Below are 25,162 nucleotides of genomic sequence, written 5' to 3' on the forward strand. Positions count from 1 at the left end.
CAGTGGCCCTTTTTGTTCTTTGCCTTGGGTTTCTCTGCCCTCCACTTTTCCTCATCTCCTTTCTGTCTTTTGCTTTTGGCTCCTTTTTGTTTCCCTCTGTCTCCCTGCATTGGTTCCCATCCCCCTGCCATATTAGTTTAAATCCTCCCCAACAGCACTAGCAAACACTCCCCCTAGGACATTGGTTCCAGTCCTGCCCAGGTGCAGACCGTCCGGTTTGTACTGGTCCCACCTCCCCCAGAACCGGTCCCAATGCCCCAGGAATTTGAATCCCTCCCTGTTGCACCACTGCTCAAGCCACGTATTCATCTGCGCTATCCTGCGATTCCTACTCTGACTATCACGTGGCACTGGTAGCAATCCCGAGATTACTACTTTTGAGGTCCTACTTTTTAATTTAGCTCCTAGCTCCTTAAATTCGTTTCGTAGGACCTCATCCCTTTTTTTGCCTATGTCGTTGGTACCAATGTGCACCACGACAACTGGCTGTTCTCCCTCCCATTTCAGAATGTCCTGCACCCGCTCCGAGACATCCTTGACCCTTGCACCAGGGAGGCAACATACCATCCTGGAGTCTCGGTTGCGGCCGCAGAAACGCCTATCTATTCCCCTCACAATACTGTACAATCAAGGACATTTGACTGGTATATACACATCATTAGTTTTTTTTAAGCAATTTAATCGATGACTGGGAATTTACCTCTTTCCTCCTTTAAGACACTCCTTAAAACCTACCTCAACTGCCCCAATATCTCCTTATGTGGCTCGATGTCAAATTTTGTTTGATAATACTCCTGTTAAATGCCCTGGGATGTTTTACTGTGTTAAAGGCACCATATAAATATAACTTGTTGTTGTTGAATTACTTTGCACAATAATGCAAACACCTCTCCCCGCCAACCTTTCTTTTTTCAATAATGGAAAAAAAATTTAAATGAAGACGCAAACAGGAAAGGAAAATTTACGCACACAAGGTCAAACTATTGAAAAGATAGCCACCTAGTTCAATAATTACCGACACCACTGATACGTTCAAAAAGGATATGGATCAAACCCCAATTTAACAGAGATTAAGTAGAGTAAGAAATTTTTTTTTATAAAGTGAGTGATCAGATTGGTTTTCAAAGTGATCCTGGATGACTGACTGAATGGCTTTTTTCATCCAACCTTCTTACATTTGACAGTAGCCTACACATCCTGCGTCTCGTCTCACCCCGCCATATCGCAAAACTTTCTAAAATACAGATTTTACATTTCCAATTCCTTATTAACTAAATGCCAAAAACATCATTTTTACACAAAATTTAGTGCTTACTTATCTGTACTTCTGTGTTTTGATAATAACTTAGACGCTGAATGTGCTCTCAACATTTTGTTACGATTCTCATCTGAACCTTCCCAGCTGCTGCTCTGTGACCTTTCAATTGTTGAACCCCGTTTTACACTGTAAAAAGCAAAATGAGATTGTTATCAGAATGTGTGAAGAAAGATTACATTATCCTTCAAATAAGTAATTGAAATACCAAGCACCAGAAGGGAAGCAGTGGAAGCAAATCTTCAAAGCTAGACAAAGGGAAAAGTTAGATTAATCTAGCATCTCATTTTGAGTTAAGTGCCAAAAAAAGCAGTGCAAGTCACAACAGTAATGCTGCAACAAGTAGTAACCAAGACAGGATAAATTATAAAGTTTATGAACTGAATAAAAATTAATTGAAACCTAAAGATGTACAGTTTCAAGCATTATAGACCACACTTAAGTGATAGAAATAATTTACACAAGATTTAGAAACTTTAATAAGAGTATGGTAAGGTTCCATTCATCCATTACATGTGGTATTTTATGTAACCTCTGAAGACAACACTTTTGAACACTACAGTAGAAAGCTAATGCCATACAACTCCTATCATTGTAATATTTAGCATTAATTTATTTTTACTATATAATGAGGAATGGGGAAATCTGAAAAGGAAGTAGAATTGTCAGACTTTTAAATAGAGGGAATTCTGAAGGAAACTTCTAACTGGATTTATAAACAAGCCACTAAAATCTGTTTTTGTTTCAGTTAAGCTGTAAATTGAATGAAATGATACTAACACAAAGGACAGTCAATGTTTATTTGCAACGGTGCTGAGTTGAGATCATCACTTTCGATAAAGATTTTTTAGGTGAACTTACTTGTTTTGGTGATCCATTGAAGACAGAGTCGAGAAAAAGGTTTGATTGTTATCCTAAACTTCTAATTAACACTATAATAAGCTATTGGCCCAGATTTTGCACAATGATAGTGAACTGTCAGCGTATGTCGCCATTACACCTCTGAAACGGATCACAACTTCTGGATTTAACCCATGCGCATCCAAATGTGGAAATCCTGAAGTTGCGATCAGTCATTCACTGCTCCAACACAGGCGGCACTGTGGAACGCCAACCCACCTAGCCTCCCCTCCCCTCCCCGGACAATAGCAGGCAATCCGTGAAATCCGTGGAACTGACGAAAACTTGAGCTTTTCTGCGCTATCACTGTTAAATACCCCATTAAATATTAAGCCTTGTTGGAATTGGTGTAACTGGGGTTTTAACAGCGTATTGACTGAAACAACCGTTTTGGCCCTGAAAAACTAATTTTATATTGGTGGAATGTCAAACTTCTCCGTTATGATAAAAATTACTAGATATTAAAAATATTTAAAAATGTTTTTTATTTTTTAATGATATTTCAGCTTCTACCTTAACCTCATGTGTCTGTCCCAATCTTTATTTTGCTCTCTAACATTTTTTAAAAGTTCAGATAATCAGTGCTTTTTATTTCCTGCTTTACTGTCTTGAGAATTCTTCAACACAATTGGCTTCTTAGTCAGCTTGTTGATGTCACTGTAGCTCTGAAGGGGATTCCCATTACATAGTGCTACAATCAATTGCATGCCAAGATCTCGCCACAGAGATCGTCATCAGCTTTCTTCGAGGCCAGTGGTGAGCGCCTTTGCTTCACTGCTGACCGCAAATTACAGGTCATTATATTTTTGAAGATTTTAGTTTATACCTGAGCAATATGGCTGTTAAAGTGGTGTCTGATCGTCTGAATCCCTCTTGTAATTTGAAGTCTCTTAAAGCAACTTGATAAATCAGAAGTGTGCTACATTACCTGTACCACTAGTTGCACCAAATAAACTTATAATATGCACGGAAGGTCTTGCAAAATATTTAAAACACATCTCTTTAGAATTAGAGTTAGGTACTATAATTTGATTTTCTTTTTTTCATAATATTGAATTATACCACTTGATTTAAAGAGGAAAAAAATAGGTCTATAGATAATGCAGTTGATGTATCAAGAAATAATCTTTTAAGGAGAATCATTAGAATAAATATTTCCTCTTGATATCAATGTCACTTCTCTTGTACAATAACCTTGAATAGTTTCTTATACTGGATTTTGATTCCAGTTTCTCTCTTTTCACAATAAAAGTTGGCATTAGCTTTGTAGTGAATAAAAGGTATGTAGGCCCAACTTGGTAAATGGACTCAATTTAGATTGGTTGCACTTCCTGCTGTGACTTTACCTTGCACTCAACCATTCTAATAGCATTATTATGAAGATAACTGAACACTGGAGTAGTGAAAAGAAAGCTCCCCTCCCCATGTTTCTGTTTTTGTTAAGGTCACAAAGATACTGTAAAAAAAGGTAGAGTCATGCAAGTTAAACAAGTCAAAAAATATAAAAGGTGCATGGAATGCATAACCTGGATTGTGCTCGACAATTTATAAGCACATATTTGAAAGTTATGGCAAAGAGCAGCAAATTACCAGTTTGAAAATTGCAGCAACATGCATAGTCTGCTTTAGAGTTGAAGCCCAGCAAAGGTAAATTCAGGGTTTCATGCACACTGTATGCAAACAAGGCCCTGAGTAGTATGTTAATGTCCAACAAGAACTTAAAAACTGCCAATAGTTTGGATCAACTCTTAACGATTATACAACCACTATAGATTATTTTATACAGTTAAGATTTTAATCTCAATATATATTAACTGTATATCCTCATAAAAAAATATTCAGGGAGATCTAGTAACTACAATGCCAAAGTCTTGACTATGAGACTCAAGTTTAAATCCTAGCCTTAATGGACAATTGGCATTTTGGGGTCCTTTAGTTTAAGAATTTTTAACAGTTTTGACAGTCTTTGGTTGGGAGGAAAAAAGGAGGCATGAGCAGATAGTCATAGACTGGATAATCCTACTAATCTAACTGAGGATGACAATTATTTTCATTTTTACAACTACTAACCCTCAGTACAGAGCATAAACTAGTACAGGTTGAACCTCCCTTATTCGGCACCCTCGGGACCTGGCCTGTGTCGAATAAGGAATTTTGCCGGATGAGGGGAGGTCGGCGGCCCGAGGTCAAGGGGGGGGGGGGGGGGGAAGGAGGTTGGCGCCCCGGGTGGGCCCAAAGTGTCGGCGGGCCCTTAGCGGGCCGCGAAGGAAACATCAGCGGGCCGCGAAGGAAGTGTTGGTGGGCCCGCAGCAGGCCGAGTGTTGGCGCAGCCCCAGTGGGTGTCGGCGCGGGCCCAAAGTCGGGGTGGAGGTTGGTCGCGTTCTGCGCATGCGATCTGACCACCGGAATCATGCCGGACGAGGGGTGGTGCTGGATAAGGTAGGTCCAACCTGTATTGCTGAAAATATGAGTTACTAAAAAACATGATTCAATGCAAAAAAAAAAAAATTGACATGAAAGTCTGGAAACTATGCTGCATGGTATTATTGTGCAAACATAGTATGAAATCCCTCACTCTGCTATTCTAATGGAAAGTTAGCCTATTTATTTCTGTTTAAAATAGCAGACAAATGCAATACAAATAAATTAACATTTGTCTGATATTATAGAATATAATTTCTATGCTAAAAGCCTTCAGCATTTTAAAACAATTATTTTATACAACAGTTATCAATTTGAAAAACTCATTCATATCTTATTTGCTAAATTGACCTAGTTTTCAAATAATGGAAATTAATTTATGTTGAACCTACAGCAGATTTTGATTTCTAACTCTTTTCAACCGAATAGTATCTGCAACCCAAGGTTACAGAGGGCACGCTTTTTTCTTCCAAATCATGTTTGTTAAAACTATATTGTTAGGTGATGATCCAGACCACTGGGCTAAAGTCAGTTCTTAGTAGTTTGGTACAGTAAAGAATTTAAGAACGTAGGGTTGTAACGATAATCAGGCACAATAATTATGTTGTATTAAATGACCAATCAATAACAAAAGGCTGCTAATTCTAATCAACTCGGTCAAACAGAATATACTTCATATAAAGACGAGGAGTACTATGACTATGCACTATTAAAAGATGTTCAGTTCTTTGTTAACAAATGCTTACAGCACTGCAATACTTCTTACCGCCCTGCATTTGTGGTCAACCAGGAAAAGGAACAGCCCAATTGGACTTCTTCAGCTTTGCAGAAAGGTGCCACATGAAATTAGTTGTGGTTTTACTTTTTCCTCTCCCCCTATAATAAAATGCCCCATTGTGGACATTGTATGTACTAATGTGAATCTATGTACATAAATGTACATTGTGATCGTGAATTTAAATGTATGTGTTTTACTTGCACTTGAAAAATATAACAGATTCTAAACATTATTTCTGTACCCGCCATCCTGATTAATTTTCTCTCTTTAGTCTCCCAGCAACTTGCCAGTCCCCATCTGAAAAAGCAGAGACAACTTAACCCTGGACTTCTGGCAAAGCTGCTCCAAAGCCAGCTATAATGAATAGCTTGAATGGTGCAACTGACTCTCCTCCCAACTTTCTGTTCCTGCGTGCAAGAGTTTGGCACCAGCTGTAAATTCCCATGATGGATGGTAAAGCTGAATTCAGAAACTCACCATGCAGACAACTGTAGGCATGACCCCACTTCTTATCACTGTATGAATTCTAATCTCTCATCTCAAACTGAATTCCAACCGGCAGAGAGTTATTTCAAATGGTTCAGTTTTCCAAATACCTTAAGTGCACAAATAAATCCACCAACCTAAACTGCAACCTTTAGCAAGTCTCTCAAGATTAAATGAGAAAGTAATCACTGTCATGCAAGAATGTACAGATAATCCTGCAACTCTTTTAAAGGAATTTTGATCCATTATGTGAAATGTTAAGATGTGATGATAAGATTATTTTAACATTTAAATGGAAGGAGGAACTAACCCAGTGATCAAGTCTTCCTTACCTTATTCTTCATTTCATTATGGTATGTGTATTTTTCAGGTGTGCCTTATTCCTCTTGTTACAGCATTGTGTCCTCACTTAGGGTGCACTGACACCATAGCTACTGGTCTGGATCCAGTAGCTGCAGTTGAGGTTCCAGACAGAACTACGCTCACATCCCTGGCTCTTATCTGGTTTGAACTGTATTAATCTTGCCTGGGACAGATCTGTGCCCATGCCTGGATACAGGCATCAGCAGAGCTCTCTCCCAACAATTAAGAAACTGAATATTTAGAAAGTGGGAAGGGGCGGGGAAATCTGTGCTCTCCAAACATTTCAACTGATGTTAGGTGGGCTTACAAGTGCCTAGGGGTCCAGCTGTGTACACCAGCTTTAATACCGCACTGGATTTACACACCATGTAGTGTCAAATGGACACTATCTGAGGAGTCTTGCTTCATTTTTCTCCAGATTCAGGTGGGTCCCCGAATCTGGATTTACACTCCCACTTTGGAATCAGTGTGAAGCTCAGATTTCTTCACATCAGCACTAAATTGTAAGGGTGAATGTAACCATATTTAAACAACCTGAGTTAGCAAGACTTCTTTGCTCCCAATATGAACTGTAGGAAAGTTATCTGGAATCTCAATTGCTGTACAAAGCTTCTCCCCATCAAATGACTCAAATTAATCATTTTTTAGTACAGGTTGAACTTCCTTTATCCAGAACTCCCTTATCCAGAACCACCCCTTGTTCAGAACCATTCCCGGCCACTGGGTGGCACATGCGCAGAACTCCAACGTGAACAAATTGAAGTCCTTCCTCGCTGCCAACTCCCGCAATCGCTGGCCTGACCCTGCGATCCACCGCCCCCCACCCAATGATCTCCCCCCCCACCCAATGATCTCTCTATCGCACTCCTAGCCCCAAGCCAGCCAGCCCGATATCCCCTTGCTCAGTACCTGTACCATCCAGAAAAATCCCTTATCCAGAACAGGCCAGGTCCCAAGGGTTCCAAATAAGGGAGGTTCAACCTGTATTGCATTTTGAGGGAGGGGGAAGGCGGCAAATGGCATGTTGGCCTTCATAGCGAGAGGATTTGAGTATAGGAGCAAGGAGGTCTTACTGCAGTTGTACAGGGCCTTGGTGAGACCACACCTTGAATATTGTGTACAGTTTTGGTCTCCTAATCTGAGGAAGGATATTCTTGCTATTGAAGGAGTGCAGCGAAGGTTCACCAGACTGATTCCTGGGATGGCAGGACTGACATATGAAGAAAGACTGGATCGACTCGGCTTATATTCACTGGAATTTAGAAGAGTGGGAGGGGATCTCATAGAAACATATAAAATTCTGACGGGATTGGACAGGTTAGATGCAGGAAGAATGTTCCAGATGTTGGGGAAGTCCAGAACCAGGGAACACAGTCTAAGGATAAGAGGCAAGCCATTTAGGACCGAGATAAGGAGAAACTTCTTCACTCATGTGAACCTGTGGAATTCTCTATCACAGAAAGTAGTTGAGGCCAGTTCGTTAGATATATTCAAAAGGGAGTTAGATGTGGCCCTTACGGCTAAAGGGATCATGGGGTATGGAGAGAAAGCAGGAATGGGGTACTGAAGTTGCATGATCAACCATGATCATATTGAATGTTGGTGCAGGCTCGAAGGGCCGAATGGCCTGCTCCTGCACCTATTTTCTATATTTAAACAGATACTAGCAGCCTTCAATTACATTACCCACAACGCATAGCATAAAAAGTGAATTCGTATTAAAACTCAGGTGATCTGACGGAGTTCTAACCACAACTATAATAAATAGCTGAGAAACAGTTACAGTAAAGAGGAAGAACTGCAACAGAAGGAATACTGCAACTTCATCACTGGGCTTAGTTCTTAAAAACAAAAAAATAAATTTCCTTCAACAAAATTAAATAATTTTAATTTCTATATGATTTTGTATTACTAATGATAATTCTCATATCGTTACAACCCTATTGCACTTTGTATTACTGTATCCTGGAAACCTTTTGGCTGAAGCAGGGTTCTTGTTCTCTTGAGTGTGTCTTTGCGATTGGGGAGATTGTGAGGATTGAGAAGTTTGTGCTTGATTTTGATGAGTTTGATGATTAGATTGAGTCTCGCCATCTGTCTCTTTTTCCTGGGGTTTTTCATTTTTCTCCGGATTGCTGGAAAAATGCATCAGATGACAAAAGTACGAAGAAAAATCATATTGATTGGTTAGCACAAATGCACTAAAAGCAAAATGATGTAAACATGTATTAGCAGTTAAACTATTGCAGGATTCTGGCAGGTCAGATTAATTTTTCATTTTAAGTTTAAAAAGTACTTTTCTTCTGATGAAGGATGCTTTGTCAGAAACAAAGCAAAAGCAAGTAATATAAAAGATACCTTTTCAAGGATAAAATCTGAATTCTTACACTCAGATTTGTAAACTTAAATGCACTAGTTATTTATACAGTGGATTGTAATGTTTCACATGATTACATACCACTACACAAACACAGTTAGAGGTAATGAAATGCTATTAACAATATATTAAAGAGAATATGTTTGATATTCCGAAGATAAACTTGTTTTTCATTTTCCAGCTAACGTTTCATGAAATTCAAATCTTCAGCTTCCTGCTGAGAAACTGTTGTTAATAAAATGACAAGGGAAGGATGTGGGAGTTCCAACAAAGACGGGATTTTAAAAAACTTCAAAGCTTCAGCTGTTTTGGCCACAATTTCAGGCCAAAATATTGGCCAGTGGGCTGGAATACTGGGGGAAGAGGGAGGCAACAGGGAATCTAAATTACACTCAAGGGAGGTACATTCTGGGCCAGGAGAAGTAAAAGTATGCCAGAACAGGAGCTTCAAAGTAAGAGTTTTGAAATTTTGCAAACCCAAAACGAAAGAAATCTCTTGTCAGAGCCCAAATCAAAAACAAAACTAAGTAGTAACGAATGTATAGTGCATCAGGTCCAAGCTGATTTGAGACCCATGGTAAAAATTCCAGAACCGATCCATTGCTGCATTTTTACTGCAGAAAATATACTTCTTCAAATTAGTTTATTAAAAAGAGACAAATTCTAAGGACAATGATTTCTTTCTAAATGTAATCTTTAACTCTGGGTGAAATCTATAATTGCATTTAATGTGTTACATTTCAGGCGTAACACTAACAAATTATTTTATAAATGAAAGATTGGTAAAACATTCACAATGCAGAACTATCTGAAGATACATCTTCGCTGAAAAATATGGGTTGCAAGTGAGTTTCTGATCTCACCCACTTCGAGATCTTGAGCATAACTCAGACTTTTGTCACCAGGGGAGGGGGAAATCAGAGGGAAGTCACTGTGCATCATTTCTGCATGTCCTAGCTGCTGACTATACAGCAATACTGATGGGGGCTTGGGAACAGATCTTCAGTCAAAATGCACAGCATGAAGAGATTCTATGAAGGGAAAAATAAATTACAGAACAGAAATTCTAGCTTTCAATTTGGTTGCATGTGAAGTCACTATCAGCTCAAAAAGTAATTATTAACATGCACTGGCATGCAGCAATGTCTTTGCAATTTATAAAACCAGTTACACTGGTAATTTAAACCCTTTGGGAACGGAATGTCACTTTTCAACTTAGCCAGATTATAATAGTTCAATTTACACAGGATAAGTTATCGGTTTTCACATTACTCAAGTTCTAGGTAATAGTTATAAAATTATAGGAAATTATTCTACAGTTAAGTTTTTTTTTTAAAAAGACAGTAAGTTGAAACTACAGATTATATTCAGTACTCAAAGGGTTAAGTATATTGTTCTGAAATTAAGGAATTGAAAATTAAATCGTAATGTAACCTCACCGCCACACAGACACATAATGCAATTCTATTATTTTTTTTATCCCATTGATATCAAGCCAATTTTCCCAAATGAAAAGACACAAAACACAACTTACTTTTTTTGCTCTTTCAGACCATAACTGTGAATTAAAAAAGAAGTCATTCTGTGGTTGTGCATGTATATTTAATTCTCTTTTAGAAAGTAACACAAGTAGAAACTCAAGAAAAAGCCATTCTGGAAATAAACTACTAGAGTTTTAGTATTCTAAAAGTTCTAATGGATATTCTGTGCTTGAGACATCAAAATATATGGATTCTTCTCTCAAAAGTAGAATTTATGCAAACACCACAATGTATAATCATGATCTGTCAAGTTGTAAAGCCAATCTAAATACAAAGGACACCGAGTGGAAAATTGTGGTCTGAGGCTTCCTTCGTACGAATGCCTCCGACCCGAAAAAAGTCTACGAAAGTACATGGTGGTCCCGGAGGAACATAGGATCCCGGTTGGAGGCCTAAATTCGCTCGCAGCTCATGGGGAGATGATTTCAGGTTACGTTTGTACATGCTGGAGTCACATGGGCCTGGACCACCAATCACTTTGCAGTATTCTCATTGATAAAAAGGGAACTCCGTTTGTATGAGTTCCCATTACTATCAATGAGAATAACCCCCTAAAACATCGAAACACAGCATAATAAATAAATAAAACACCTTACATATTTAAAATTAATTGAAATTAAATGTAATTAAATGTTTTAGAAAAAAAAATTGTTTTGGAATTTTTTTAAAAAGTGTTTTAATAGTGTTACAAATATACTTACCTTAATGGACAAGGTTTTCAACATAAAAATGTGTTTAAAGTTAATTTTTATATGTTTTAAAACTTATGCTGGTAAAAGTAAACTATGCACCTGCTTTTACCAGGCGTAAAAGTTTAAAGGTTGGGCAAATAGTTCAATCCCTCCCACACGGATGTCCTTCTCCCAGGGATGCAGAGGATCAGTCTTTAGAAATCTTGACAGATCGGAAAAGCTGGTTTTTGGCACATGCGCATCGCACCCCGAAAACTGGCTTTTGTGAGGCCTTGCCGGGTTCGTGCGCACTTTGTATGGACCCGGCGAGGCCGGAATTCTCGGCTCTATATCCTTTCTTAAATGGTACCTCATCCAGATTTCAACATTAAAAAAAAACAACTAACCTCCTTGTTTTACTTCAGGCACGTTAAATGAAATCAAACAAAAAGGAAGCTTGAGTAAGTGGATTAGAAAGAGTTTACGAATGTCAATCAAAAGAATTGGATTTCATTTTTAATTTTTCATAGCATCTACCAACTAATCAAAGTTACAAATTAGTCTGATTGTTTGCTTTCCTAAGAATTATACTAAAACTCATTTCCCAAGAGTCTCCAGACAATTAAAAGTGTTTGTTTTGATTCTGTTCATTTAAGTTAAATAAACCACCAAATGCTGAAAACCTCAACAGAATAAATATCCTATTGGGGAGAGTAAACATTGCAGTGTGGCTCTCTTCGTTAACAGCTGGAAAAGCAATTTGATTGAATTTAACATCAGAACATGATTACTTTCAGTATATCTGGATCATTTTTTTTTACATCAGCCTAATCCTCGAAGGCAAATTGTCTTGAAAATATGGGCATGTAGGATAATGAGTACACAGGAGACAATTAATAGGTTTAATTGACATCATACATCATAAGGGCAAGCTCGACTGGATTACGTACATTATCCAAATCCCTAAAATGTGTAACTTTAAAAATATGAACGGTATTAACACCAGTGATTGCTTAATCACAATCCAATGACTTATTTGGATCATTGTGCAGCTCTCCATTCACATGCTAACCAGATCATATTTCAATTCATGTTAAATCATGTTACTTAAGACATAACATGGGTTCAAAGAAAGTTAAACTGACTTCAATTGACGGAGAAATGGGAGCTCCGCCCCAAACTCTTGCACTGTTTAACCATATTCATTAAAAATGCCCTCATACTGTCTTTATTCCAAACAATTATTAATTATGGCATAATATAGCCTGCTTCCAGCCTATGGAATACACTTAGAGACTATTAGCATAGACATTCTAAATAAATGAATAAAAAATACACAAACCGATAAAAAGGGACCTGAGAGTTACTCTTGCTTTGTATAGTATGACCAAGAGATTTCCCAATTCATGAAATACATAAGTGTAGCAGAGTATTAAATTATCACCATGGCCTGCAGATTTCAAATATTGTCTGTATATGTGGAAATGGTAATTTACAGGATGATTATTTGCAACATAGCAGCAACACAATCCTTCCAGAAGTGCTGGAATGGCCTCTTGTTATTGAAATCATTCCACAGAAATATAGAAACTATACTGAAGCACTGATATTCATAGGCCAAAAGGTGTACACAGTAGTACACATTTTCTAAGTTCATGCTGACACTTTTTATTGCCATTACCAGTTTTTTCTTCTTCACGTACAAAGCATGGATGTTCTTCACATGAGCATGGACAGTGAGCATTGGCATTAACCTGTTAGAGGGACCGTGATAAACTATGCCAAATGAGCTTAATTGCTTGTTCAAGGCACGTCTGGAAGGATTGTGCTGCTGCTTTGTTGCAAATAATATTGTTTTGTTGGTGGACTCATTAGGACCTAGTATGCTCCACTCAAAATTTTGAACAATGGGCTAATTACTGGGATTATGGTGGTGTGTATCCCCACGTATGTATTATTGCTTTGCATGGTGCTAGAGGGGAGCTTGAAGATATCGATTGGAAGATGAGTCTGTCCCAAATATTGTTTCTTTTAAGTACCTATTGTCCTGCTGGATGTCAAGTTCAACCTGGATACAGCCTGACCTCAGTAGTGGGTAAAATGATGGAATCAATTATTAAGGATGTCATAGCAGTGCATTTGGAAAATGGTGACATGATAGGTCCAAGTCAGCATGGATTTGTGAAAGGGAAATCATGATTGACAAACGTTCTGGAATTTTTTGAGGATGTTTCCAGTAAAGTGGACAAGGGAGAACCAGTTGATGTGGTATATTTGGACTTTCAGAAGGCTTTCGACAAGGTCCCACACAAGAGATTAATGTGCAAAGTTAAAGCGCATGGGATTGGGGGTAGTGTGCTGACGTGGATTGAGAACTGGTTGTCAGACAGGAAGCAAAGAGTAGGAGTAAATGGGTACTTTTCAGAATGGCAAGCAGTGACTAGTGGGGTACCGCAAGGTTCTGTGCTGGGGCCCCAGCTGTTTACATTGTACATTAATGATTTAGACGAGGGGATTAAATGTAGTATCTCCAAATTTGCGGATGACACTAAGTTGGGTGGCAGTGTGAGCTGCGAGGATGATGCTATGAGGCTGCAGAGTGACTTGGATAGGTTAGGTGAGTGGGCAAATGCATGGCAGATGAAGTATAATGTGGATAAATGTGAGGCTATCCACTTTGGTGGTAAAAACAGAGAGACAGACTATTATCTGAATGGTGACAGATTCGGAAAAGGGGAGGTGCAACGAGACCTGGGTGTCATGGTACATCAGTCATTGAAGGTTGGCATGCAGGTACAGCAGGTGGTTAAGAAAGCAAATGGCATGTTGGCCTTCATAGCGAGGGGATTTGAGTACAGGGGCAGGGAGGTGTTGCTACAGTTGTACAGGGCCTTGGTGAGGCCACACCTGGAGTATTGTGTACAGTTTTGGTCTCCTAACTTGAGGAAGGACATTCTTGCTATTGAGGGAGTGCAGCGAAGATTCACCAGACTGATTCCCGGGATGGTGGGACTGACCTATCAAGAAAGACTGGATCAACTGGGCTTGTATTCACTGGAGTTCAGAAGAATGAGAGGGGATCTCATAGAAACGTTTAAAATTCTGACGGGTTTAGACAGGTTGGATGCAGGAAGAATGTTCCTAATGTTGAGGAAGTCCAGAACCAGGGGTCACAGTCTAAGGATAAGGGGTAAGCCATTTAGGACCGAGATGAGGAGAAACTTCTTCACCCAGAGAGTGGTGAACCTGTAGAATTCTCTACCACAGAAAGTAGTTGAGACCAATTCACTAAATATATTCAAAAGGGAGTTAGATGAAGTCCTTACTACTCGGTGGATCAAGGGGTATGGCGAGAAAGCAGGAAGGGAGCACTGAAGTGCATGTTCAGCCATGAACTCATTGAATGGCGGTGCAGGCTAGAAGGGCTGAATGGCCTACTCCTGCACCTATTTTCTATGTTTCTATGTTTCTATGTCTTGGACTATGGGGAGAAGAGACAGATGGCACTATAGAAAAAATGACCCATAAGCAGTCTTTTACACTATTCTGGGAATATCAAAAAGGCAACTACTGGAATTCGGGGTGACTGAGTAAAGACTGAAAAAAGGAGTCAACAAATGATTGGTGTAGCAGGCAGCTGTTTCTAATTAGTAGCTAGTGCTGGGTAAGCCCAGACAGGTCACACAGTCCGTGTACATAAAGAACACTCAGAAGAGGCCCTAGAAAGGCCTTTTTATCTGGTCTTCAGTCTTTTTTTTATCATCAATACTTTAACATCGAAGTAGATGGTTAGATTGGCTCTGTATAAAACAGGACTAGGCAGCATTTTAAAAATCAATTGGTAGATACTATGGGCCCAAATTTCCACATGATTTGCGTCTGATTTTTAGGAGCAACTGGTGGAGAACGGACTATCTTAGAAATCGCAATTCTCCACATTTTTTTTCTGCAGTTCTAGTCAGGTAGAACAGTTCTATTTTGGAACAGAATTTTTTCTTCAAAAGGGGGCGTGTCCGGCCACTGATGCCTGATTTCAAAGTTTCCACAGTGAAAACGTACTCCAAACTAAAGTAGAACGGAGCAAGTGAATATTTTTGTAGAACTGAAAAAACCTGTTCTACACATTAAAAAATCAGGCGCAGGTTACAAATTAGGCGTCCAGAACGAGGTTGGGGGGGGGGGGGGAAGGGAAGTCATTAAATTCTACAATCAATCCTTATTTATACTTCTACAAATATTATACAAATAAATCCAACCTGAATAAACATTTATAAGCAAAGAAAAGATTAAATAAACCATCTTCCTACCTGTGTGAAAGGGCTTCAGCCATCGTTCGTTCCCGCGGGAGGAAACCGCCGTTTGTTGCCGTGGAGGGGAGGGAGGGGAAGGAGACAGCGGTTTGTTGCCGTGGAGGGGCGGGAGGGGAAGGAGACAGCGGTTTGCTGCCGCCGCGGAGGGGAGGGAGGGGAAGGAGACAGCGGTTTGTTGCCGTGGAGGGTGGGGAGGGGAAGGAGACAGTGAGAAGGGTAGCCTCAGTGCTGATGTGCTGATGGCAATGTGCTTTTATTAAAAAATGTTCAAAAATTAAACAGCTACAAAGAACTACAAAAATGGCTGAGTGCCAATGTTTTTTTCACACTGTGCGTGCGCGAACGCTCCAACGCGCATGCGCAGCGTTGCCGGCAGGAAAAAAACTAATTTAAATAGTACCCGCCCCCTCCCACTTACAAAATCGGTGCGAGTGTAGGCTCCGCCCCCTGGGCGCCGCGCCAAACAGACAAGGAGCTGCAAAGCGCTCGAGAATAGCACGTTTTTTTTCTGGCGCCGTTTTAGGCGCGAAAAACGGGCGCCCAGCTCGGAGGGGCGCCCGTTTTTTATCCTGTGGAAACTTGGGCCCTATGAGTGACAAATCCTCAATAGGCAATCTACACATGATGTACAACCAGTAACAAACTTCATTGCAGACATAATACATTGCAAGGAACATTTGTGGGTTGGAGTGGATGGAATCGCCAGCTGATGCTGCAAAGATAGGTTTATACAGCACAGTGAGAAACCTCACTATACTCTTGGGAAAGGTTGAATCAACCTTGCTGTCATTAAGGCTGGAAAAAGGGCAGTTAATAAAAATATCTGGAGCGAGAATTTGCAGTGGTTCACCGCCCGGTTTCTCGGCGGTATTGGCCATTTTGGGTGAGAACCGGGTTGGCGAAAAATTCCCCAGCTGAGGCATGCCGGCGGTTTCGAAGTACCGCTGGGGAGCAGACCGCCAGCATGCAAAGTCCACAGATCGCCCTGGCACGATCTTTGGCTGAGCGGGGATCCGTAGGTAAGTATTAAAAAAAATTGTTTTAAACGCCGAGGATCAAAGGAGCTGGGCGGTAGGTAAGTAGGTCTGCAAGAAAAAGATAAGTGAGTGGGGTGATTTAATTTAAAAGTGTGTTGGGAATGTTTTTGGATTTTTTTTAGTTATGATTGAAAAAAAAATATTTTTATTCTTTTTCTCGTGTTAGGCCTAACCCGCAGCCTCGGGGTAAATTTTTTAATAGATTTTTTAAATTTATCGGCCATTTTCTTCAGGCGCCACCCAATCCAGCTGAAATTTTTCACTGCGTGGATTTAAAAAAAATTTTCGGAAAGTTTTCGCTGGCGATAATCTTCCTAGCCGTAGAGGTTTTTTTGGAGCGGCAATCGGGCGCTGGCGGGCTTTGCGGAGACTCTAGCCCCTGGTCTTTATCGACTAATTAATATCTGGTGCCAAGTCCCTGTCTTATGTCTGTTTAAAATGAATGACACCTATATGTGAAACTATGTAATAAAATGAATCACCTTGGTTGGTATAAAAGCAAAATAGGCAGAAAAAAAGATTTTATTTTGGGAAATAAGCGCAATAAAGATCATAGTTTTGACATCCAAACTAGAAGGTTTTGGAAAGTTGGATGGTTTTAAAGGGGGGAATTTTAACCTAAAAAAGGATGGGTTGGGAGAGTGGGGATAGGCACATTTTTAAAAATCGGAATCCCGACCTGAACCCACCTACTTCCAGTTTTAACGGAGGCGGGCAGCCAACCCGCTGCCAGGGGGCGGGACATCAATTTAAAGATTATAATGAGGCATTATTTGCAAATAAGGTTATCCAGTGCAAGAACTTAAGATGAAACTCATGCATCCCTACCAATGGAAGCTTGTCTACCTTTTAGTACAAGGGCCCCAAGTTTCCACACGCGGCAAAACAGGCGCCCCTCTGAGCTGGGCACCCGTTTTTCGCGCCGAAAACGGAGCCTGAAATAAAACGCGCTATTCTCGAGCGCTTTGCAGCTCGATGTCAGCTTGGCGCGGCGCCCAGGGGGCGGAGCCTACCACTCGCGCCGATTTTAAGTAGGAGGGGGCGGCTACCATTTAAATGAGTTTTTTTCGTGCCGGCAACCCTGCGCGTGCGCGTTGGAGCGTTGGTGCACGCGCCTTGTGAAGGAAACATTGGCATTCGGCCATTTTTGTAGTTCTTTGTAGCTGTTTAATTTTTAACATTTTTTAATAAAACCACATTGCCCTTCCATGATCAGCACTGAGGCTTCTTGCAGCAGTGAGGAGGCTGCAGGAAGCCTCAGAAGTTGAGGCAGCCGTTTCCCGACGGGCCCGACCCCCTCTGCCGTCGGGAATGGCTGCCTCAACTTCTGAGGCTTCCTGCAGCCTTCTCACTGCCTCCCCCCAGCTGCCGTCGGTCGGGCCCTCACTGCCTCCCCACCCCCCCACCCCCCCCGCCGTCGGGAACGGCTGCCTCAACTTGTGAGGCTTCCTGCAGCCTTCTCCCTGCCTGAAGCACTTTCACACAGGTAGGAACATGGTTTATTTAATCTTTTCTTTGCTTATAAATTTTTATTCAGGTTGGAATTATTTGTATAATATTTGTATAAGTATAACTAAGGATTTATTGTAGAATGTAATGACTTCCCTCCCCCCACCCCGCCCCCCAACCTCGTTCCGGATGTCTAATTTGTAACCTGCGCCTGATTTTTTAATGTGTAGACAAGGTTTTTTCAGAAACCTTCACAAAAATCTTCACTTGCTCCATTCTAAGTTAGTTTGGAGTACGTTTTCACTGTGGAAACTTTCAAATCAGGCGTCAGTGGCCGGACATGCCCCCTTTTGAAAAAAAAATTCTGTTCCAAAGTGAAACTGTTCTACATGACTAGAACTGCAGAAAACATAAATGTGGAGAATTGCAATTTCTAAGATACTCCGTTCTCCACCAGTTGCTCCTAAAAATCAGGAGCAAATCATGTGGAAACTTGGGGCCATTGTATGGTTGTTACCATCTAGCATACATTATATATTTGTATCTAGTCCAGATGCATGCCCTCCCCAACAACATTTTCACCAATATTAATATCTCTGTAAACCAAACACAAGGCTCGTCTACAGTGTAAAACACATGTTAATGAATAAATTCAAGTGCAAAAATGTTATTCTTCAACAATGTGGAGCCCTATATCTTAAAAATCCCAAAACAAAAATTACAGATTTCTATGAGCACTTCTTTTTGAAACTTCCTCTTATATTAAAAAAATGTTTGTACCTTTTAGCAGCAGAAGAGAGTGTTTCCTTCCTGGCAACGGACAGCGCTGAGCTATGCATTGGTTTCCTGGTCATCGGACTCCCATTGGTTATACACGACAGGGAATAAGCTTCACGCAAGGCTGGCTGTCCTGAAATCAAATGAGACAAGATTATCATTTTACAGCCTATCTTACAAAACTGCATGCAGTTCCTGTTTGTTCTGCAGGTTAAGGGTTAACTTGTGTTTTGTTAGCATTAATCCTTAAACTGTAAATTTTACATGCTAAAACAAATGGAGCTTTACTGTAGCATTTGCTGAAACATCCATGCATTATAATCACATTTTCAACTTTTACTTTTAAATAGCATATAGGCCATAAACTATTAGTTACAAAAAACACAGAAAATGCTGGAAAACATTAAGTAGGTCAGGAAGCATCTTTGGAGAAAACCCATGAGTTAATATTTTAGATGTGGATGCTTCCTCAAAACTGGAGGATAGTACAGATGATAAAGACAGAGGAGAAATGGAAGTAAACACACACTGGAAATATTATCATCATAGGCAGTCCCTTGAAATCGAGTAAGATTTGCTTCCACTCTAGAATGAGTTCTCGGGTAGCTGTACAGTCCAATGCGGGAATTACAGTCTCGGTTACAGGTGGGGCAGATTCGTGGTTGAAGGAAAGGGTGGGTGGGACAGGTTTGCCGCATGCTCCTTCTGCTGCCCGCACTTGTTTTCTGCATGCTCTCGGCGACGAGACTCAAGATGCTCAGCGCCCACCCAGATGCTCTTCTTCCATTTTGGGCGGTCTTGAGCCAGAGATTCCCAGGTGCCGGTGGGGATGTTGCACTTTATCAAGGAGGTTTTGAGGGTGTCTTTGAAACGTTTCCTCTGCCCACCTGGGGCTCGCTTGCCGTGTAGGAATTCCGAGTAGAGCGCTTGCTTAGGAAGTCTCGTGTTGGGCATGCAGACGATGTGGCCTGCCCAACGGAGCTGGTCGAGCTTGGTCAGTGCTTCGATACTGGGGATGTTGGCCTGAGCGAGAACACGGACGTTGGTGCGTCTATCCTCCCAGGGGATTTGCAGGATCTTGCGGAGGCAGCGTTGGTGGTACTTCTCCCGTGCTCTGCTGAATATGGTCCACGTCTCAGAGACATATTGGAGGGCGGATATCACTACTGCCCTGTAGACCATAAACTTCGTACCAGATTTGAGGTCCTGGTCTTCAAACACACTCTTCCTCAGGCGACCGAAGGCTGCGCTGGCACACTGGAGGCAGTGTTGGACCTTGTCATTGATGTCTGCCCTTGCTGATAGTAGGCTCCCGAGGTATGGAAAATGTACCACATTGTCCCAGGCCGTGGCGTGGATTTTGATGAGCGGGGGACAGTGCTGTGTGGCAGGGTCAGGTTGGTGGAGGACATTTGTCTTACGGATGTTTAGCGTAAGGCCCATGCTTTTGTACGCCTCGGCGAAGTTGTTGACAATGGCTTAGAGTTCGGCCTTTGAATGTGCGCAGACGCAAGCATCACCTGTGTACTGTAGTTTGGACAGAGGGTGGGACGGCCATGGATCTATAGCCTGGAGATGGCAAAGGATATTACAGTTGAACAGATGTTAAAAAGAACAGAGGAGAAGTGGAAGCAAACACTCACACACACACATATACTGGAAATATAATGAACTGCAAAGTTCTTATGTGGAACACAAGAAATCGTTAAACAGGAGGAATAATGAAAGAAATCAAAGAAATGAAAGACATTTATAAGACAGAGACTGTGTGAATGGAGGGGGGGGGGGGCGGGGGGGTAATTAGGTAGGTAGAATTAGAAGCACGAAAAACTGGCAAAGTGGAGTCGGCTCTAGTGGTCCAGGACAAGATAAAAGCAGGTCGACAATAGGGGCGCAGCATTGATGAAATAAAAACAGAAAATGCTGGAAATACTCAGCAGGTTAGGCAGCATTTATGGAGAGAGATCTGATGATAGGTCACTGACCAGAAATTTTAACTCTGTTTGCCTCTCCACAGATACTGCCTGACCTGCTGGGTGTTTCTAGCATTTTCCGTTTTTATTTCAGATTTCCAGCATTTGCCGCAGTAATGATGATGTTGTCATCGGATCCTGATCTGCATATTTAAAGAAGGACCCCACCAGTTTCTGCCATATGTCCTTCTCTGCTGCTCAGAAGAGGTTAAAATCGAAGCCTGCTGGAAGAGAGCAGGAAGTCGGTGGGTAAGTGTCCTGGGGGAGGTAGGGTTAGAATTGCTACTACTATACCCTAAAACAAATCACGGTCAGAAAATATACAGAAGTATTCGTGGAAGGTTAGATCACTTTATTGGCTAGCTGCATAAAGAGATTGATCAACATGAACATTTATTATAACGCAACAAATATTAAATATTCTGATCTCAAAACACAAAACATTTTAAATCTGAAAATGAATCAATTTAAAGTACTTCAAACAAACAGAAAGCAAATAAGACCACAATACACAACAGTTTTATTTCTTCCCCCAAAGTAGCATAGCAGTAAGAATGCTTACTTCACAAACAAACCATTGAATGCTTTTGTGACTTCAAGCTCTTAGACACTAATATAGCTTTAATTGTTAAGTTCTGTTGTAATTCCACTTTCTAAAGTTTTTAATTACTTGTACAGAATATTAGGAAGCACAAGGTATTGATGTATTAATGTTCCACACTATGAAGAGGAAGGACTTGATTCAATTTCCCACATACCAAGTTCCCCATCTCAACTGTGTTGGCAAGTAAAGCTGTAGAGTGAAGCCGAGATGCAAAAAAAATCAGGGAACAATTTAAATGAAAGCCAGCAGAGGCTCAGAACATGCCATTAAAAGTGAAAAGGTTCATACTTACAGAAAATAAAGATTTTTGGTGATGTAAACAAGAACCGTATCTTTAAATTTCAACAAAAATTCCATCCATCCATTCTATGCTCTATAATTATCCTCAAGTAGCTTTCGTTCGGTAGGATGAGAAGATACTCCACACCAAGGTGTTCTCCAAGAATTCCACCAAAGCTCTTTGGTGATCAGTCAACAGGAGGAAAAGAAAATGGACAGCCTCTGTTCATGCCGTCTAACAGACTAAACATGATGATCATAATAGGCAATCGCTTGGAATCGAGGAAGACTTGCTTCCACTCTTAAAATATGAGTCCTTGGTGGCTTAACAGTCCAATATGAGAACCACAGTCCCTGTCACAGGTGAGACAGATAGTCGTTGAGAGTAAGGGAGGACGGGACAGGTTTGACGCACGATCTTTCCGCTGCCTGCGCTTGATTTCTGCATGCTCTCGGCGATGAGACTCAAGGTGCTCAGCGCCCTCCCGGATGCACTTCCTCCACTTAGGGTGGTCTTTGGGCCAAGGACTCCCAGGTATCAGTAGGGATGGTACACTTTATCAGGGAGGCTTTGAGGGTGTCCTTGTAATGTTTCCGCTGCCCACCTTTGGCTCGTTTACCATGAAGGAGTTCTGAGTAGAGTGCTTGCTTTGGGAGTCTCGTGTCTGGCATGTGGACAATGTGGCCTGCCCAATGAAGCTGATCAAGTGTGGTCAGTGCTTCAATGCTGGGGATGTTGGCCTGGTCGAGTACGCTAATGTTGGTGCATTTGTCCTCCCAGGGGATTTGTAGGATCTTGCGGAGACATCGTTGGTGGTATTTCTCTAGTGACTTGAGATGTCTGTCTACCGTACATGGTCATGTTTCTGAGCCATACAGGAGGGTGGGTATTACTACAGCCCTGTAGACCATGAGCTTGATGGCAGATTTGAAGGCCTGGTCTTCGAACACTCTTTTCCTCAGGCAGCTGAGGGCTGCACTGGAGGCGGTGTTGAATCTCGTCATCAACGTCTGCTCTTGCTGATAAGAGGCTTCCGAGGTATGGGAAATGGTCCACGTTGTCCAGGGCGGCGCCGTGGATCTTGATGACTGGGGGGGCAGTGCTGTGCGGCGACGACAGGCTGGTGGATGACGTTTGTCTTACGGATGCTTAGCGTAAGGCTCATGCTTTCGTACGCCTCAGTAAATACGTCGACTATGTCCTGAACTTCAGCCTGTGTGTGTGCAGTCGCAGGCGTCGTCCGTGTACTGTAGCTCGACGACAGAGGTTGGGGTGGTCTTGGACCTGGCCTGGAGACGGCGAAGGTTGAACAGGTTCCCACTGGTTCTGTAGTTTAGTTCCACTCCAGCGGGGAGCTTGTTGACTGTGAGGTGAAGCATGGCAGCGAGGAAGATTGAGAAGAGGGGGTTGGGGCAATGACGCAGCCCTGTTTGACCCCAGTCCGGAAGTAGGCTGGGTCTGTAATGGATCCGTTGGTAAGGATCATGGCCTGCATGTCGTCGTGGAGCAGGCGGAGGATATTGCCGAACTTTTGGGGGCATCCGAATTGGAGGAGGATGCTCCATAGACCCTCACGATCTATGAACTTCCAAATTAAAGGGTGATGATAGCTTGGTGCCTGGGAATTTAGAGACCCAAATATGTGCAATGCTTGATTTGTGAAGTAAATGCTTACTGCAAAAATACTTTTTTTTTTAATAAAGTCATGGAGAGATGCAAATCTGATGCCTGAGCACCAGATCTAGTCTGTTTTTCACTTTTCTCCCACTAGGCCACTTTCATAAGCAACCCTGCGGGTCAAATGAAGACCAACACTGCAGAGGCCCGAGAGCGAGTTGCCTGGGCTCTTGGTTTCATGTGTTGCATGATCTAACAAGATCTGTACAGAAAAGATGAAGTAACTTCATATTCTCTTTCTCAAAACAATATAGATATAATATAAATAAACGGTGATCCTAGAGATGTTTAAAAATATTAGAAATTAACAGCAGGTTCCTTCAGAGAAAAGTCAAGGTAACATTTTGGATATAACTCTATATCTGCTGCAACTCTTGACAGAAGGTTAAACCCAAAACATTAACCTGTTTTTCTCTTTAGAAATGCTGACCGACTGACCCCCTGTGTATTTCCAGCATTTGCAGTTTTATTTTTTATTTATTTATACAGCATATAAAAAGGGAAACAGCCAGCCAATGTGTGTAACTACAGGCGAGTTCGTTTAACAAGTGGAGTAGGAAAAATTTTAGTCTTTAATCAAGGATAAAATGACCAATTATCTAGATAAAGAGAAAATAGTTAGAAGCCGCCAGGACATGAATCATGCTCGACAAACCTCAAAATTCTTTGAGAAAGTGACAGACATGGTAGATGGAAGAAGTGCAGTGGATGTAGTGTACGTGGACTTGAGGAAAGCCTCATATGGGGTATGGAATTGGAGAGGAATAGAAAACTAAAGTTTAAATTTGTTCGAAGGGAGAAAACAGCGTAGGACAAAGTTTTCAGAGTGGTTATAAATGAATAGTGGTATCCTTCAGTATTCAGTTCTGGGGCCACTTCTATTCAGTGTGTATACCAGTGATTTGCACATAGGGGCCATTGGAGGGAGCAGCGTGCAATGGCACACCACTGCAGGGAGCAGCGCGTGCTGCTGCAGGATGGCGACAGCTGATTGCAGTGCGGGCAGGTACTGCAGGAGGGGCGAAGGAGCAGCAAGAGTCCGTAGAGGGAAGTGACCAGGGCCCAGGAGAGGTGTAAGTTTGGGGCTCAGAAGAGGCGAGGGCCCAGAGGCAGCACGGGCCAGCCCACACTGTGGTATGTGTGCGCACTCGGTCTGTGCAGCAGAGCCGGTCTCCAGTTAGTCTTGGGTAATCCTTGCCACCGGATCAAGACCTAGCTCTATCAAGCCCGCGTGGTGGCTGGTATGCAACAGCTGCCACACTTTAAAAAAATCTAAGCACAGGCATCTTCCACCCTTCACGATGTAGTTCGGGATCTGGAATATTAGGTCCTTCATTGAAACACCTGTGAACTCATCCCTTTTTGGCGTGGAAGCAAGTCATCCTCACTTCGAGGGACTGCCTATGATGATGATGCATATTGGCACAGAGGGAGTAGAGTTGAACCTTGCAGAGGATACCAAAAATAGGAAGTATAGTGAATTCTTTTACAAGACCAAACAAACCTGTAAAAGGATATCAATAAGATAGGAAACTGAGCTAAAAAGTAGCAGATGGAATTCAATGTCAGTAAATGTGAGATCAGGTTTGAATGAAAATAACAGCAATAATGATACTCTGAAAGTCAGCTCTGTGCAGTGTAATATAATATACAAATTAAAAACCGGCACAGTTCCATATTCTAGTTATAGGTTATGCAAATACTGCAACAGAAATGTATGTAGTTCCAATGCTGAGGTGCCAAGGTGCAGTAGGTGCAAAACCTAACCTAAGACAGCCCCGCAGCCCCAACCACCATCTCCCTCGGCTGATCAGATAGTCAGTTTTCAGCTCATGTAATGACATGCTGAAAATGATGCTGTTACAGAACAGCTTCGGCACTGTAACATTAACCATAAACTATAAAATACTAAAACATTATACATAATTTTAAAAAATCAAACCTATGCTTGTACTGTTAACCCTTTCCCTCCCATATTTATTCTTCTCATTTTTGGTAACTCCTACATTTCAAAAATAAAATCTTTATTGGCTGTAAAGTGTTTTGGGATGTTGTGAAGTTATGAAAGGTGCTATATAAATGCAAGTCTTTCTTTCTTTCTTAATGCAACTATCCTATTTTTCCAGACTGGACACCATTTCCAGCTAAGAAAAAATGAGTTTAAAACCTTCTATTTACCAGTGCTGTTATTTCTTACTTTTCA

At 41.4% G+C, this 25,162-nt stretch overlaps 1 protein-coding gene across 6 annotated transcripts in view; it reads right to left on the minus strand.

The window, feature by feature from the left end:
* The window catches only part of LOC139273066 (echinoderm microtubule-associated protein-like 4), a 417,356-nt gene that overhangs the window by 138,786 nt on the left and 253,408 nt on the right, over positions 1-25,162 (minus strand). For 5 of the 6 annotated variants that reach the window (XM_070889382.1, XM_070889383.1, XM_070889380.1 and 2 more), the window contains 4 exons: positions 18,429-18,558; positions 10,175-10,198; positions 8,237-8,398; positions 1,316-1,444 (listed from right to left, as the gene is read on the minus strand). In XM_070889382.1, the coding sequence (XP_070745483.1) occupies positions 1,316-1,444; positions 8,237-8,398; positions 10,175-10,198; positions 18,429-18,558 (445 nt within the window). The remainder of the gene's footprint in view (positions 1-1,315; positions 1,445-8,236; positions 8,399-10,174; positions 10,199-18,428; positions 18,559-25,162) is intronic. The other variant, XM_070889384.1, reaches the window with a different exon arrangement.

The sequence above is a fragment of the Pristiophorus japonicus genome, chromosome 9 (assembly GCF_044704955.1).
Source record: "Pristiophorus japonicus isolate sPriJap1 chromosome 9, sPriJap1.hap1, whole genome shotgun sequence".
NCBI classification, from domain to species: domain Eukaryota; kingdom Metazoa; phylum Chordata; class Chondrichthyes; family Pristiophoridae; genus Pristiophorus; species Pristiophorus japonicus.